At 38.9% G+C, this 14,867-nt stretch overlaps 1 protein-coding gene across 1 annotated transcript in view; it reads right to left on the minus strand.

The window, feature by feature from the left end:
- Window positions 1–14,867, minus strand: part of ajap1 (adherens junctions associated protein 1) — a 55,072-nt gene that overhangs the window by 21,268 nt on the left and 18,937 nt on the right. Inside the window, exon 2 of the mRNA XM_038723820.1 lies at window positions 3,096–3,850. Coding sequence (XP_038579748.1) covers window positions 3,096–3,850 — 755 coding nt within the window. The remainder of the gene's footprint in view (window positions 1–3,095; window positions 3,851–14,867) is intronic.

Below are 14,867 nucleotides of genomic sequence, written 5' to 3' on the forward strand. Positions count from 1 at the left end.
CTAACTTATCAATTACTTAATTAATTACTAATGAAAACATACTGAATATAAATAGGCCTGCACAATATAAGGAAAATCTGCAATGTTCTGTAACATTGTTCAATATTGCAATGATGATATGACTGCAATAAATAAAAATATATTGAAGTGTGCATATTAGCTATTAGATAACAAGTTTACATCGCAAAGTAATATAAATATAAACTCAGTAATATCTCAGATAAACAAATCTTAAATGTCAGTAAGATAATTCATATTCCTGACTTCAAAATACTGACTGAAGTTTAGAAATAATGAAAAACTCAGACATCAGTCAGTATCAGTCCTTCCTCCTGTCCTCTTCCTCCTCATGTTTTTGCTTGTTGTAGAGTATAATGATTACGTATTGGCTTTTTACTCGCAAAGGTTTTATTGCACGTATTTACAATAACGAGTGTAGTTGTCATCAACTCGATAAATCTTTGAGTTATCTTAAGTTCACCTTCACTTTGTCCACTATGGCCTCTCTGCTCTGCTGGCCACTGTGTGTGTGTGTGTGTGTGTGTGTGTGTGTGTGTGTGTGTGTGTGTGTATGCTGTATCATGCATGTTCATATCCCAATGAAAAAATGATTTATTGGTCAGTAAATATTATTATATTCAATTTCTGCCAATATTTCTACCAATATCAACCTAAATCTAACACACAGGTTAAATTCCCCCTTTAGGGAGTATTTTTGAATTCAAGTGAATACATCACAAGACAAAAGCATATCTATATATATATATGTGTGAGTTAAATTGTTATGTGGATTATCAACTTATTCTGATTAACTTAATCTTTATAAGGTGTTCACATGAGCTCCTCCTATCCAAGTTTGCATTAATTAGACTAAGACTGAATGTAACATATCCATAAACAACCCTTAAAGACGAAGCAGGAGAGATATGAGTAAGAGACAGACTGTGTTCGGTGTGGTAATTATATCTTGCCTTGGGGCCAATATGAGGCAGACATGGGTTAATGTGTTGTGAAGGCAAAAGGAAAGTTTTCTACAGCAGTTAAGCAGCACTCGGGATGTTTTCTCTTTGAAAAATGATTCTATTCATCTGCTCTAACGAGATGCAGTCTGCTTATTGATACGATAAAGTACACCCAGTCGTAAAAATCAGACCTTTTTTCTCTCATTAGCTAGTGGTGACTGATTTCCTCCAGGATACAATATCAAGCCATCATTTTGAATCACAGGTGGCCTCACCTCTCAATCAAGAGAAAATGAAAAGATCACAACAGTGCTGACAAGACAAATAAATACTGCGATTTAATTTCACTTCAGTCACCATAGTACGACATTTATTTCTACCACTAACATTAAAATCTACTTTTATAGTAATTGTTATTCCAACATAAGAGCTGAGTGTTTCTCTTGTTTTAATATGAACAGTACTGAGAGACTACAGTTATATCAGTTATTAGATCCATGTTTGCTAATGGTCAGAACCTATGTTTATCAGCTGAACATCTGAATACTGGAGATATGGTATAACACAATTATTAAGAATATAAAATAATTTTATGATTGAATGCAACTTAGCTTATATTAAAACAATGAAGGCTTATAAGGTCATCTAAGTACGGCTCCACAAAAACTAAACAAAAATATTCACCACATTTCCAGCATAACACAAGGGTTTAGGGTGAAATGATTAAAACACACTAAAACACTTAAAACAGATATTTTTTAAAGGTTTTTTTGAGGCAGTGAAGGCATTATATATATCAGCAGGACTTCTTAAGACATGTTTCATTGTAATTGAGTAGAAGATGGCCAAGGCCTTTTGATCAGCCTTACCGTTCCCTGCCTAATTTTATGACATTTATATTAATGCGCCAAAAGGGAAAGCTTCAATTAGCATAGTGCTTGTTCATAAGTTGTTAAACATGACTTATATTTTATGACTACCTGTATGGTCCATTTAAAAAGCCATGTTCCTCGTGGACTTAATGAAATGGTAAATCTAATGTGCCTGGCTGCGAGGTTTGTGTGTCCACAAAATCACACATGCCCATTTCAGGTATGAGCGCCACAGTATGGTCAAGGACATTCACCGGAAACCATGTGCTGTTTTCCCAAGCTGCAATTATATTTCAATGCAAAGTAGATCATTACTTTGAATCATTAGTCATGCGATACAATGAAAAAGTGGCGAGAGTTTGTCAATTACTTATGCATTACTGCCCTTGTTGACCTACGGAGGGTGTTCACAACCAAGTGCTACCTGTATGACACGTAAAGTTGCCAGCAAGATGCTTCACCAGAAATGTCTAATACAAGTGATTTTTCACATTATACCCCCTGGATCCCACCCACATGAAGACCCCCCCAACCATTCAAGTCTATAGTCTAAAGGTAAGAATGCAATCCCATACCGGCTTCCACACACATGCCAACTGTGTTTGTTGGAACACAACCAAACTGGAGGTACCACTACTGGCAATCAAACGCTGGGTCTTCTTTGGGGCGGTAGGGGTTAACAGTTTTGCCCCTGTGTGACCAGTACAGTGATATTACTTTATTTAGCATTCACATTTCCTCTTACATCTACATCTTTTTTTATTATTATTATTCTTTTCTGTCCAAACTCCACAACCTTCTGAACACATGCAGTTGATGCTTTTTTTGGGTATAAAATAACAAAAATGAACATTTTTGATTCAGTTGTTTTGTTTTAAGCCTGTCATAGTGGGTGTACATTGTTCTGTGGATTCATATGGGCCATTAGCATACAAAGATTAAAGGACCATTTCTGAAGTGTCATTACAGCCTTAGATCCCTCATGACATGACAAACTGAAGGCATTTGCAAACAAACACCTATTTATCTGGATACTTTAAACTTGAGACATCAATCCATGGTGTTCATATATGTGCCATGCAGGTTTCTTATTTGTTTTCAGTACTCATTTCATTAATTTGTTAATTGTCTCTGGTTAAAAGTGAACACAGCACTTTGTATTGTTTTTACTGAAGCTGTGACTGAAAGCACGACTGTGTTCAAACAATAATTTCTTTAGCTTACTCACTCATATTATGATTAGCTGTCTTATATGTCTTACCTGGTGTGTCCCCATATGGCTTTGGTGGTTTGACAGTCTCCCCGAAGCTGACAGTGGCCTTGGTGGTGCTTAGCCTCTTGGGCTCTGGTGTGGTCACCACAGTGAACGTCCTATGGGAGAGCCTGGTTGTAGTGCTAGTGGTTGTGGCCACTGTGGTTGTTGAGACCCTGGTGGACAGCGTTATGTTAGGCTCCGGTTTGCCATCATCATCTATGCTATCTGTCCCAGTCGGTCCCCAGTCGATAAATCCGGCCACCGTGGTAGTCCGGCCCTCCTGAGACTTGTCATAGCTGTCCCATTTGAGCTGCCTCCTGACTCTACGTAGCAACCTCAGTGTGTCTCCTCTGCTCCCACTGGATAAAGCTGCTGGAGCTTCCGCTATTACAGCCAAAGGATCACCTGTCTCCATTTGAGAGTATCTTAACCGGCACTCCTTACACATGGCTTGTCCTTTATGTGCTGGTCTCCGATGCTTGACTTTTGCCCCTATCCCTGCACTGTTGTCTAGGGGTGGAGGGATAGGACTAAGAAGCCGGCGGGCCAACGGGCTTACTGTTCTCCAATGAAGCTTGTTGGGCATGTCCCAGAGTGGCTGCCAGCGAGGTCGTGAGCGAGGCACGGATTTAGATGTGAGTTTGATTCCCAGACCCTGGCTGAGGGGGCTGCACACAGAGAAGTCCACGGTGAGGTGGGTCATGGCCAGCAGGATCCACACCCGGTGCCCCACACAGCTGCCTGTCCTCAAAGCAGACGGACTGCAGAGAAGGGAGAAAGTAAATGAGCGAAAGAGTTTTAGATCCAGACACTTCACTACAAGTTAAAACCATCAAATCAGGTTCCCTCCATCACCTACCGGCTAGTTAATATCCTATTGTAAAAATTCACATCTGTATTCACCCTCCATTTGCACTGTTGGCAAAGCCCTACTCCACGACTTCTTCAACTCCAACTCAATTAAGCTTAGATAATAATTAGCTTTGCAGAACGCCATTTGAATTACAGTATAAAGGTCAGACACAAAGTAAATGTTGTAAAACATGTGGAAGAGTATGAATATGCTCTTTGCTCTGAGCTGTCAAAATCAGTAAGGATTTATCCTTGATGTTACAGATTCATATCAATACAGGGATGATTACACCAACACACAAGGTCAGGCCGGGTTTAGCTGATCATCATATTCTGCATTATCTCCCCTAGACACAAAGTCATCTGATTCCCAAAGGGCAATTTGATTATGCAGTACAATGATCAGGGAGGTAACACGCAGTGCCAGCAGAAGACACAGAATGACAATTATATCTATATATAACAAGTATAAGTGTGTGTATGCCGTCTATTGCTATAAAAACCTCGATTTTGCTCATCAACAAGATGGCAAGGTGATAGATAGGCTGGATGTTTGGGCTAGGACCCTTCAGTAGACAGATTTTACAGACAACCTTCAGTGGCCCCTGGGACAAAGCTACACATTGATTCCTAAGGGACAAACCTCATTATGGGCTATCTTTCATCTCAGCTGTCCTTGACCAATTTAAGCCCACACGGAGGACTTATTTTGGAAGCATCTCAGAGGTGATGATAGATGGAAAAGTGTAAATGGGTTCATCGAATTTCACAGGCAACACAAAGCTGTCTGTTGATCTGATAATCACCAAGTCATGTTTGTATGTAACTTTACTATCATCTAGCTAACCTGTTGCAACATTTGACAAGACACAGCTGACATCTGTTTGGAATGTGGGTTTGTTAACGATTGCTCTAGTCAAAAGTTTTACACAGGTATAGAAAAATGCTGTAAAGTAAGAATACTTTCAAAAATAGACATGTTAATAGATTATGTTTATCAATTAACAACATGCAAAGTAAGAAAAACCTAAATCAAATCAATATTTGGTGCGACTAACTTAGCATCAATTCTTCTAGGTACACTTGCACAAAGTAAGGGGTTTTGTAGGCATATAGTCAGGTGTATGATTAAACAGTTATACCAGACAGGTGCTAATGATTCTAAATTTAATACTTAGGATGAAACACTATCATTAACCTAAACATAAACAGCTGTGTAGGAGGAATACAACTGGGTGAGGAACAGCAAAACTCAGCTAACAATGTCAGCTTTCTGACAACAATTACAATCAAAAGGCATACACCATTGCAAGACCGAGCACAGCAACAAGACACACTGTAGTTATACAGCATCAGCAATGTCTCTCCTAGGCAGAAAGTTCAAGTCAATCAAGGGTTTCCAGAGGTACTGACCAAGTTATTTTGAAGAAGCACAAAGGAACGGACTAAAGTTGAGAACTGCAGATGTGGCGGCCAGTCAAAGAAACTTAGTGAAGAAACTTAGTGAAGCATAGGTCTGTGCGATTCGACAATATATGTCGTTCGACGATAGCAACACGTCTGTCGTTTAAAATTATGCTCTATCGTTTATTTGTGTCGCAACTTCATCACTTTCCGAGGGGACAACGCTTTGCACCGCGGTGAAGTTAGTTTGCATTGGATATTTGACAGATATCTGTCTATTCAATGTAAAGCTACATAATATCCAACTTGAAACTAAATTCTCCATTCTTCCACACTTGCCGAATGTTGCAGGGAAGAAACTTGCATTAGGAATAAACAAACGTGGAGGAGACTGAAGTTTACTCATAACTGGATATTACTGAACAGGAGGACTCAGACCATGCAAGCAAAAACGATAAGCTCTGTTGTCTGGAGGAGCCAAACAACTCTACTCCAGCCGTTTCAGCCATCTTGTGTGTGACAGGTAACATCAAATGACTTGCACACGGACATTCAGCTTACTTTCTAGTTCACCAAGACATGCTGTTGTTGTGATGTTAGCTATAGCAGCAGGAGAGTTGTGAGTATCGCTGTCTGGAGCTGCTGTGCTGCTCTGGGACATCTCATCCTCTCATGTTAGCTTTGCGGCAGCAAGTAGTAACAGTTTGCTAACCTACAACCTAGCTAACGTTAGTTACATTACTTGCTGTGTCGTTGTTAAATCATTTAACTCATTAAATGTCATGGTGTTTGTCCTGGTGTTGGATTATCCCAGAATAGCTTACCCCACTTTTGATGGAGAGATAAACCACAAGTTCATAATATTTAACTGAATTTACAAAGAATGTTCTACATCTGGATTGGGATTTGAAATGACCTATCTTGGGATATGTACTGTTAGTCATATTGCATAGCCCTGCTGAAGCAGATGAAAGACACATCATGCTTTATTCATTCGCAATCATAGAATGTCCTACCAGGAAACAGTGGGACTCTTGTACACCTATCTAGTATCTGGAGAAGTAGGCCTTCATGGAAGACTTGTGGCCAAAAAGCCATACCTCTGACATGGAAAAAGGCCAAGCAACTCAACTATACAGAGACAAACAGGAACTGGGGTGCAGAAAAATGGCAGCAGTTGTTGACTGATGAGTCAAAATGTGAAATATTTGGCTGCAGGAGAAGGCAGGTTGTTCACCGAAGGGCTGGAGAGCGGTACAAAAATGAGTGTCTGCAGGAAACAATAAAGCGTGGTGGAGGTCACTTGTAAGTTTGGGCCTGCATTTCTGCCAATGGAGTTGGGGATTTTGTCAGAATGAATGGTCTCCCCAATGCTGAGAAGTACAGGCAGATACTTATTCATCATGCAATACCAGAAGGGGGGCATCTGACAAATTTATTCCACAGTATGACAACAGCCCCAAACATACAGTCATTAAGAACTATCTTCAGTGCAAGTGATGGTATGGCCCCCACAGAGCCCTGATGTCATGAAGAGAGAGAAGCAACTGAGGGTGCCTAATTCCACAGAAGAACTGAGAGTAGTTCCTCAAGATGTTTGTGCCAAGCTACCTGTCGAGTTCCTTCAAAAACTATGTGCAAATGTAGCTAGAACAACTGATTCTATTTTGAAGGCAAAGCGTGGTCAAACCCAAATATTGATTTGATTTAGTTATTTCTTCTGTTCATTCACGTTGCATTTGGTAATTGATAAATATAATTTATTAACATGTCTGTTTTTGAAAGCATTCTTACTTTTACAGCAGGCTATTGTTGTTTGCGCCTGCTGTCTGCTAATGCAAAATGAAATAAAAAAAATTGGATTTGATTTTTAAGCTAGAAGGAAGGTAAGGCTCTTTGCTGCGTTTGTAAAATGCATCTGCCTGACAGTAACGTTAGCTTGTCACTTAAGTTAGGTGGATGAATCTAGTTCTACAATTTCATTTAGGATAAGGATTCATGGGTTGCATTTGAATTATTTCAAATGAATTACGTAGGTAGTATTTTAGCATACTATTATGAGAACAATAGGACTTATGCACAGATTTTTACAATTCAAGTCTTAGTCAGCCAACATTTTTGCGGACACTTACACTGGCTGTGAGGAATAATACCAAACAATGTTTTTTTTTTATTCACCCCACCTTTCATTTGAGTCGTGAAGGACCAGCAAACCAGTAAGTGATAAAGAATTTAGAATTGCATTTTAAGTGAGCCATAAATGGGGACTGATGTGGTCATTAAAGAGCAGTGACAAGGTCAGTGTAGTATTGACACTTAAAAATACAGGTGATAATTTGTCTTGTGAGGGGTTTGACCTCAGACTGAGATCCTGGCACTTCCCCAATCAACACACTTCAGGTGACTCAATTTTAAGCCTCCAAACTGAATTAATGCAATATCTGATAAGGGAAGTGGCATTATGCATCATGAATAATATGCTATGAAGCTATAAAATGCTAAAAGCTGTAACATGTTTCATTACCATGTTTGTTAAGCACCTTGCTTTTAACCCTGCTGAGCTCAAACATGGCCAAAGAAATAAGGAAGAGTTCAGAGTAGCCTGGAAGAGCAGAATGAGGGCAGATGGCAACAAAGGTTATACCAGTTATCCAGAGAGAAAATACATAATAATACAGAATTGCCAAAGGCGACTCCTCGGATGTCAGGTAGTTGGGTTGGTTGTTAGATTTTTGCAAGATGCCAAAGTCTGTGAATGTGTCAACAGGGATTGAGCTGCTTTACTCATAATGAGAAGCAGACAGCTGAAGGAAAAACATACATCACTGACATTGAAATTAAGCTGGGTACTGAATTTCTACGAAATGTGTGCATTTTCCCAATAATTAAAGTCCCTCTAAACTCAAAATGTTTTTCTTCTTGTTCCTACAGTTGGATGTTGAGCTTCACTGTGCAGTATGCAAAGTATGACACTTGAAGGCTGTTTTCACATTCATTTGCTTAAAGTGGAACGTTTCTCTGTGCTCAATGAACATATGATTTTAAAGGGTGGGCCTTTGCATGATTTGTGACATCACAAATAATTTGGAAGCCAATCCTGGTGTGGTATAGAAACTTGAAGCTGCCAGTGCACATATTCTGAGTATAGACTTTACAGTAAAGTAGGGCTAGTGAGCTAGAAGGAGTCAATTACTTTTTAATGGATTTTAATGTGGAAATTGTACTTTCAATTATACTTTGTGGGGGGAAAAGAATCAGACACACATTATAGTTCCAAGCAGACCATCTGTACATATGTTTTAATAGATGTCTGGAGGGGTTCTTTAACATTACTGCTGAATACATTAGGTGTAACACTCTATGCAGGGATCTCCCTCATTCAGAACATTTTGACGCAGTGTCCCAACAAATCAGAGATAGGAGCCTTGATACGAAAGAACCCCAAATAAAAAATGTTTTTTTGACAGCTGTATGTGCCTCGTCATTGTTCAATTCAATTCAATTCAATTTTATTTATATAGCGCCAAATCACAACAACAGTTATCTCACAGCGCTTTTCATAAAAGAGCAGGTCTAGACCGTACTCTGTGTTGTTATTTACAGAAGCCCAACAGTTAATTCCTTTTTAATGAATATATATAAAAACAGTTTGTGGTGATTAATTAACATGACATTCAAATTACACAATTAATAAAACTCTTAATGAACCAGAAATGTTGAGTTAATAATTCCATTTTAATATTGTGTTTTAAAGTGATGATGATGATATTTTAGTGCTGGGCAATGATTAAAATTTTTAATTGCGATTAATTGCATGATTTTCTGCGATTAATCACATAGTTATGCACAAAATCGAATAATGAATTCTAAAGTAGCGTATTGCGCACTTTTAATTTAAATGTACTGCTATATAACACAAAAGTGTAATAACGTGGTTTGCAAACACTTTTAACAAATAAGGTGCTTTTTCCCAGCAGTATTCCCTTTACACAGTAGCAATAAAACATTTCTTGTAAATCTCAACTTAAATATTAATGTAATCAAATCAAATATTAAACCTAAGCTATTTGCCACTGCCAGGGCGTTACTTTTTATCTAGCTTGTTAAAACAAGTTGCCATCAGAGTCTGGAGCCACGATCAGAACATCATAACAGGCACCTTCTGAGCAACAGGTTAACATATCTAAATCTGTTTTCTTGTTTTTATTTCTGAATGAGTATCAGCATAAATATTTTTCTTTTATCAGGGAGCAGCAGAAACAGTCTATATTCAGTAAAAGTGTCCCTGTTAGAGTGAGGTGAAGTGGTCACCTCACGCACACACATGCCGCTGCCGCAGCTGAATTGTCTTGATCTTTTTGTTCGCGACGCGCAGCGCAAATCATTGGAAGAGAGACTGATCCTCGCTGTTTGTGAGTTTCCATAATCCATTACTGTTTACTAATTAGGACACCAACAGGAGTGAATTTGCATGTCAGAGCATCACCAGCAAAACTAGATGAGGGCCTATCAGGTAAAGTTATGTAGCCTATAATGTTAACTTAAGTTAAATAGGCTACAGCTGTGTAGCGCACAGAAGCCGTGCCACGGTTACTATCTATAGAGCGCTTGTCTCCCCGTCTGATCACCGGACCAAAGAGCAACCCCGTGGGGCCAAGCAACTACTTGTGATTTTAAGAACGTTCCTAAGTCCGACATCTTCTCCAATACTAATCAGCATGCAGTGTGTACCTTCCACTTCGCTATGATCGCTTGTCTTGCTTTTGTTTCTATCTACTTCTCCCACACGCTGCATCCAGCGTAGTCTGCTGAAGCCTCCCTCCACTGCTTGTTTGGGTGGCTGATTTGCAGGCTGATCCACATCCCACCTCTCCTGTGACCCATGGTTTGACTGTATGTGTATTCAGAGCCGGTGAGCAGCGAACTTTCAAAATAATAATAATAAAAACTGTAGTAGTTAACGTGCGATAAAATAATTGTCGGCGTTAATTAATTAATGCGTGATAATAACGCGTTAATGTGCCCAGCCCTAAGATATTTATTTTTAGGCACATAAATATTTTTAGAAGTCTTGTAACTTGTCATTTATGTTTTGGCCCATTAATTGTCTACCTCACACTATATACCTACTGTTGTAGCACTGACACATTTAGATGTCAACTGACATTCAACAAAAAAACAAAACCCAGAGAGCGGTAAAGGACCCTTCACTATCCACCTGTTAAGTGTAGTCCAGCATATTTACTCCATCACTCTTTATTGCTCTGTAGGAAAAGGAGGATGTCACACAAGCTTCAGTCTGCAGGTAGAAATTCAGAGCACCTGTTGTGGGACTAACAACACATTTAATTATGTATTATGGAATGACTTTATTAATTGTGTACCTGAAGTATTAAGTGATTTATTTAGAGTCTATGTTTGATTAAATTGTCTGATCAATATTAATTGGAAGCTAAACCCTAACTATTTTCTTTTTAATCATTATCATCAGTGATCCTTTGTCTTTTGATCTTTTTGTTATAGATAACTGTAAATGATTGATTAGTGATTATTAAATGATTGCTATTTTTTCTTAAAATCAATTTAAAGAAGCCAGTACATGGCAGTAACATAACAGCTAATTAACATAGTAATACATATTTTCACTTGTATTGGAAATCTACATAGTAAAGTACTGTCTTGGTTGTGGTACTTACATGGCAAAAGTTGACATGAAGTACAATTATAAATAACCAGACAAGTGATACAGTTCCAGCAAGAACAGCACATGCTACAGATGAAACTGAGTGGAAATAAAATGTTCCAAGACCTGTAGTTTCATAATCTAAGAACGACTCTGGTATTTGTTGGCATCCCACATAATGAAAACATGATTTGGAAGTATCCTGCGCAGATGGCAGATAACGTGCAGTATTCACAGCGTGAACATACCAGATTGCTTTCTGGTGGGGATGTGTGTCTGGTGTCCTATTTTATGAGCACGTTCTCCATCATACCATCATTACTAACTTCAGTATATAGTTAAGCCTTAACAATATGGCAGGAAATCCTTTTAGTGGAGATTGTGACATCTCCTGATTCGTACTGCACCCGCCTCACGTTTTTGCATTGAGCATTGTGATTGTACATGCAATCACTGTATAGTACAATATACAGGCAGATGGAAAAACTGGTACTTGGTGGCATTCCTATGCACATGGTTATTGGAGGACTGGAGAATGTTAAAGTTGACTACAAACTGCTTTAATGAATTATTTGGGCAGTATTCATTGACTCAACAGGCCCTGGATCTCAGTATGCCAAGTTTCTACATTCGACAGCCATACATACAGGGAATGAAATTACTTTGTGAAGTTATGGAGCAATTAGTGTGTCTTTTGGCCTGGAGGACTCGTATTCGAAGGTCAGCTAAAGACTTGCTGGAATGATGATTTCAACCAGGACTTGACAGACTGCAGATGAAAGAGGCAGCTTGGGCTTCTGCTCACAGACAAACCAGACAAAACAAAATCTCTGTGCATCGCACATACACACACATTCCTAGAGACTCTTCCATCAAAATACACGCAGACACAAATACAAAATTTTTTGGTCAGGTCAAGTTTGCTGTTATCCCTCGTTGTTTCTTGCACCTACTGATCCAGCGGCCATGATGTCCCCCATATTCAGGGGGGGCATACCAGATAGCCAGAGCTGAGAGGAACTGGTGTGTGTGTGTATTTGTGTGTGTGATCCCAACTCCTGCTGTCCTTCATCAAACTCAAGCAATGTAGAATTTTAACAGAAAGCTAGTGATGTAACAGTAAGATGTGATATTTCTGAGAAATATATTTGGATTATGCTTCTCAGTCCAAATATGAAAAAGCGCTGGAGGAGGGTTCACCAAGCTTGACTTCGCTCTCTCCTCTGTGCCATTTTAAGCTGTACTATATTCAGTAAATCTACTTCCAACTTATTCTGCAGCTTGCTACAAATGCCACTGTCACAGGGGTTAGGATTAGGCCTTGACAGGCACTCCAAATTAAACGCATGATCTTCATGCTTGAGAATCATAGTCTGCAGCACATGATTAGGGTTTCCCGTATTTTTTAAATATCACTGGCATATATCTCAAGCTCTGATATGTACAACTAAATTGTGTTTTAGAGTTAATCATAAATAAATTACATTCTGCAACTATGTTTACTACATCCCTATATCCAATATCCAAGTGCAGACTTCTACATTAAAAAGAATCTTTAAAAATAAGGTTTGCAAAGTAGAACTGAAGACTTTGCCAGTTCCAAAGTGGACATGTTTATGATTTCCTGTCACTTTCCTCTTCAAAGCCCACGCTGCACTGCTGTGCAAACAGGGAAAACATTAGACTGAGTAATCCAATGCACACAGTACTTAATACCATTTACCTGCCCTTGAAACTGGAAACCTCACATAACCAACATACTGCCATCAAAAGACCAAAATGAATGAGGAGGAGCCTTTGAAGTCTGTGAAAATGATTCATAGCATTTTTCCGAATCTCATGCTTGAGCTAAGGGTGAGAGCGGTTAATAAAAAAGACCATTCATCCAGGCGGTTAGACCTTAAAGATACAGGTTGTTTGCATAAGAGAATGTTGTCCTACATGTCAGATTGTTGACCTGTTAAGTGCTCTACTGGGGTTTGCAGTGTGTTATGATTGCTGGGGTTTCCAACCTATTGTTTTTCATGATCTGTGAATTCAGCCATTGCAGTGTTGGAGGGTTCTTGTCTCAGTGGCACAATGACTAAGGCGCTCTCGATGAAGTAATTACGTTTCCATCCCTCGGCTTCATATGTAGCATCAGCTCAAGGGTTTCATGTGGAGATGTTGAAACTGATTTGAATGTACCTCAGTGACAGCAAAAGGCTGTCTATACCGTGCAGCTGGATGATGGCTGAGAGAAGGACAGAGGACAGGAGGAAGGACTGGTTAACGTCTGTGTTCTTCAATATTTCTAAACTTCACTTAGTATTTTGATGTCAGAAATATGATATATTTTATTGACATATTAGATTTGTTTCCAGTCAGATATTATTGACTTTGTATAGTGACTTTGCTGTTGTAAACTTTACTGTTCCTGCTATAGAAACAACCTTTAGTTATATTTAAAAAATTCAATTCTAATCGTGTTCTGAATTTATTCTTTCTTTAAATAATAAATTTTCAAAACGCAATTATTTAGTAATGAAGAAGAAAAGATAAGAGTGTCAATAAAGAACTAAAAATGAGTAGTAGTATCGATAAAATGCTAACGATACCGATCACTAGATCAAGGTGAGTTTATGTGAATGATTTGTCATGGTGTGGTCAACCTACACTCCCAACACAGATACTCTGCATCACAAACACTGAAAATGCTAAGGCCAGTATTATTTGGCTCAGGGTATAAAATCAGGCCTGGTCAAGAGTTACAAACTAGCTGCGCCCATGATGACCCAACCCTTATTCACGATCTTACTCATAGTTCAGTTTCAGTCCAGTCAACACTGTTTTCTGTACATCTCTCCACTGTATATTAACTCCACTGTGTGACTCATATCATGTGCATGTAGGAAATGAGCAGTGACTGATTGACTGATGATGCAAAGTTAGGTAACCAGTGGTCGGCAATAATATTTGACCCGAGGCCAGATTACTTAAATAGTAGCAAAAAAACCCCAAACATAACAGAGGCTGGTGCTGAAACAGATCTTAGTCATGACCGCTAAAGTTACGCATATAATCACTTCCTCTTAAGTTATTGTGCCTACAAAATAAAAGCATGAGAATGCCTTTGCAGCAGTACTTTATGTTGTGCTTAATTGAAAGCTTTTACTTTGAAAAGTTCTGAAGGAAATTCGAAAGAATCTCTGGCTTGCTTGACACACCTCAGAAAAAGCCGTCAGAAAACGTGAGATTGGCCGTCAGAAAACGTGAGATTGGATTCCCTTGAATGAGAAAAGCAGAAATTTCCTCTGCCTGGAGATGATGGTTGATGTGGACCAATCGCTGGAGGCACAGACTCCTGCACATGCTCAATTTGTTGAAAAGGAAGAAAAATAAGACTTGCAGCAAGCGGGAATTAAACATACCCAGCAAATGATGGATTATAAATGATAAATTGACTATGGCCCGCCATCTAATGACTCAAAAAAAAATTGACCGACGCCAGACTTATTTGCCGACCCCTGCTTTATGCTGTACTGTATGTGCAAATGCAAATCCAAGCAGTCACATGTAGACCTGTCACTCTTTCCTTCACTATATAGACCTACTGTACTGTAATAGTTGACAAACAGAATGAAAAAACATGCATTGTTGGTACTAAATATTTTGTGCCAATATTAAATATAATTTAGGAATGCCACTGACAAATATTCTTATTGTAGAATAATCTTAGATTTTCAAACTGAGCCCAAAGTGTTGTCTTCTCAGTGTGTGTTTGTACCCGACCAACAGTCCAACACCTTAAGATACTCCGTTTACTAAGGTATAAGACAATGACAAGCAGCAAATCCTCA

Source organism: Micropterus salmoides, unplaced genomic scaffold (genome assembly GCF_014851395.1).
Source record: "Micropterus salmoides isolate LMB-PRFRI ecotype aquatic unplaced genomic scaffold, ASM1485139v1 Ms_hic_scaffold_16, whole genome shotgun sequence".
Lineage (NCBI taxonomy): Eukaryota > Metazoa > Chordata > Actinopteri > Centrarchiformes > Centrarchidae > Micropterus > Micropterus salmoides.